General features: G+C 64.8%; 1 protein-coding gene across 1 annotated transcript in view; it reads left to right on the forward strand.

Moving 5' to 3' along the window:
* The window catches only part of CARD11 (caspase recruitment domain family member 11), a 54,748-nt gene that overhangs the window by 27,122 nt on the left and 25,996 nt on the right, over window positions 1-1,630 (forward strand). Inside the window, exons 13-14 of the mRNA XM_015565153.1 lie at window positions 26-121; window positions 1,491-1,626. Coding sequence (XP_015420639.1) covers window positions 26-121; window positions 1,491-1,626 — 232 coding nt within the window. The remainder of the gene's footprint in view (window positions 1-25; window positions 122-1,490; window positions 1,627-1,630) is intronic.

Raw genomic sequence — 1,630 nt, forward strand, 5'->3', positions numbered from 1 at the left:
CTGACGGTGGGTCACCTGGTTTCAGAACACCCTGCAGCCCGAAGAGCCGCTCTCCACCAGTGACCCCCGGGTCAGCCCCCGCCTCTCGAGAGCCAGTTTCCTCTTCGGCCAGCTGCTCCAGGTGAGGCCTCGGGCGCCGGCGGCTCCTCAGCCCCTGGCCCTGCCCCTCCCGTCCAAGTGACCTGGCAGCCGGCGGTCGGCAGGCTCTGCGCCTGCGGAAAGCAATGTCGCTTTCCTAAGAGGTTGGGGGAGCTCGTGGCTGGAAGCTCAGCCTCTGCTAAGCAGTAACAGAAATCGGAAGCCATGTCCCAGGAAAGGGAAGCACGTTGCTGTTGTCCGGGTCAGGGTGTCCCTCGGGCTGAGCGTCCCATTTCTCCCTGAGCCGCTCACAGCCGAGGGCGACGGGAACCAGCAGATCCTCAAACCTTATCTAACCACCGAGCTATTTCAGCTCCTCAGGACCAAATGATCTTCCCTTATACTTAGTTCTACAGGGACTTTTTTTTCATGGATCATTATCCAAGGGCCATAGAGTAGCCAGTGGGGGTGTCCCGTGAAATCAGAAGTGGTTTCACACACACACGGGGAGCAGTTCCATGTGGCTGTCCCCGCGGTCACAGGCGACAGAGCTGAGGGAGCAGCGCTAAGCTGGGCCTGCGGGTCGGGGCGTATGCAGGCGCTGCGCTAACGTGTCCCTCCAGCGCTCTGTCCTGCTGTTGGGACACGGGGGACCCAGAGACACGGTGAACGGTGTGACCCTAAAGCCCAGGGGATGCGGACAGGTAGCAGGAAGTCCCTGGCAGAGGTAGCAGGGAACCCTGCTGGGCCTGAGGCATCCTGGGGGCAGGACCACACGGGAGCACACGTTACGGCCACGTGTCAGCAAGCTGATGTCCAGGGGCCGCTTGACAGCAGAGCAGACAGAAATCCCAGCTCCCCGACTCCCCTCCCGGCAGAGGAGGGTGTGGAGAGACACAGAGTGTCCGGGGGACATGGTGGGAGCCTGGGTTCTGTGCCCACCATGGGGCAGCCCTCTCGGCCCCCCACACCTCATCCCTGAACTTGGGAGGGAGCAGGTCCTCCTGGAGGAGCCGAGGACAGCAAGGCAGAGGTGCAGAGAGCAGTGCCCGGGATATGGGGCCTGGGTTGTCCACCAGCGGGCTCCCAGCCAGGGCCTTCAGCGGCCGGGCACCCCTGGCCCCAGCGCCTGCGGAGGCCGCACCTATGGTCTGCAGGATGCAGGCAGGACCGCAGGAGGAGTCCCCGGCTCCAAGCCTGGGCCAGGAGCGAGTGGGCGCCTGTCCACTTAGTTACCTAATGACACCCACGCACAAGGACCGAAGGCCTGCGGGCACCTCCTGTGTCCCCAGGGGAGGTGGGGACCGGGCCTGGGCAGGCTGGGACCTGGACAGAGGTCTGCCGGAGTCGGGCTGAGAGCGGGGGCGGGTTAGACGCGAACCGTCGACAGCCGTGTGCGCCCTCCACCCCAGTTCGTCAGCAGGTCGGAGAACAGGTACAAGAGGATGAACAGCAACGAGCGCGTGCGCATCGTGCCCGGGAGCCCGCGCGGGGGCCTGGCCCGGCCCTCCATGGACGCCACCAAGCTCCTGGCCGACAGGCAGGAAGGTAA

The sequence above is a fragment of the Myotis davidii genome, unplaced genomic scaffold (assembly GCF_000327345.1).
Source record: "Myotis davidii unplaced genomic scaffold, ASM32734v1 scaffold399, whole genome shotgun sequence".
Taxonomy (NCBI): domain Eukaryota; kingdom Metazoa; phylum Chordata; class Mammalia; order Chiroptera; family Vespertilionidae; genus Myotis; species Myotis davidii.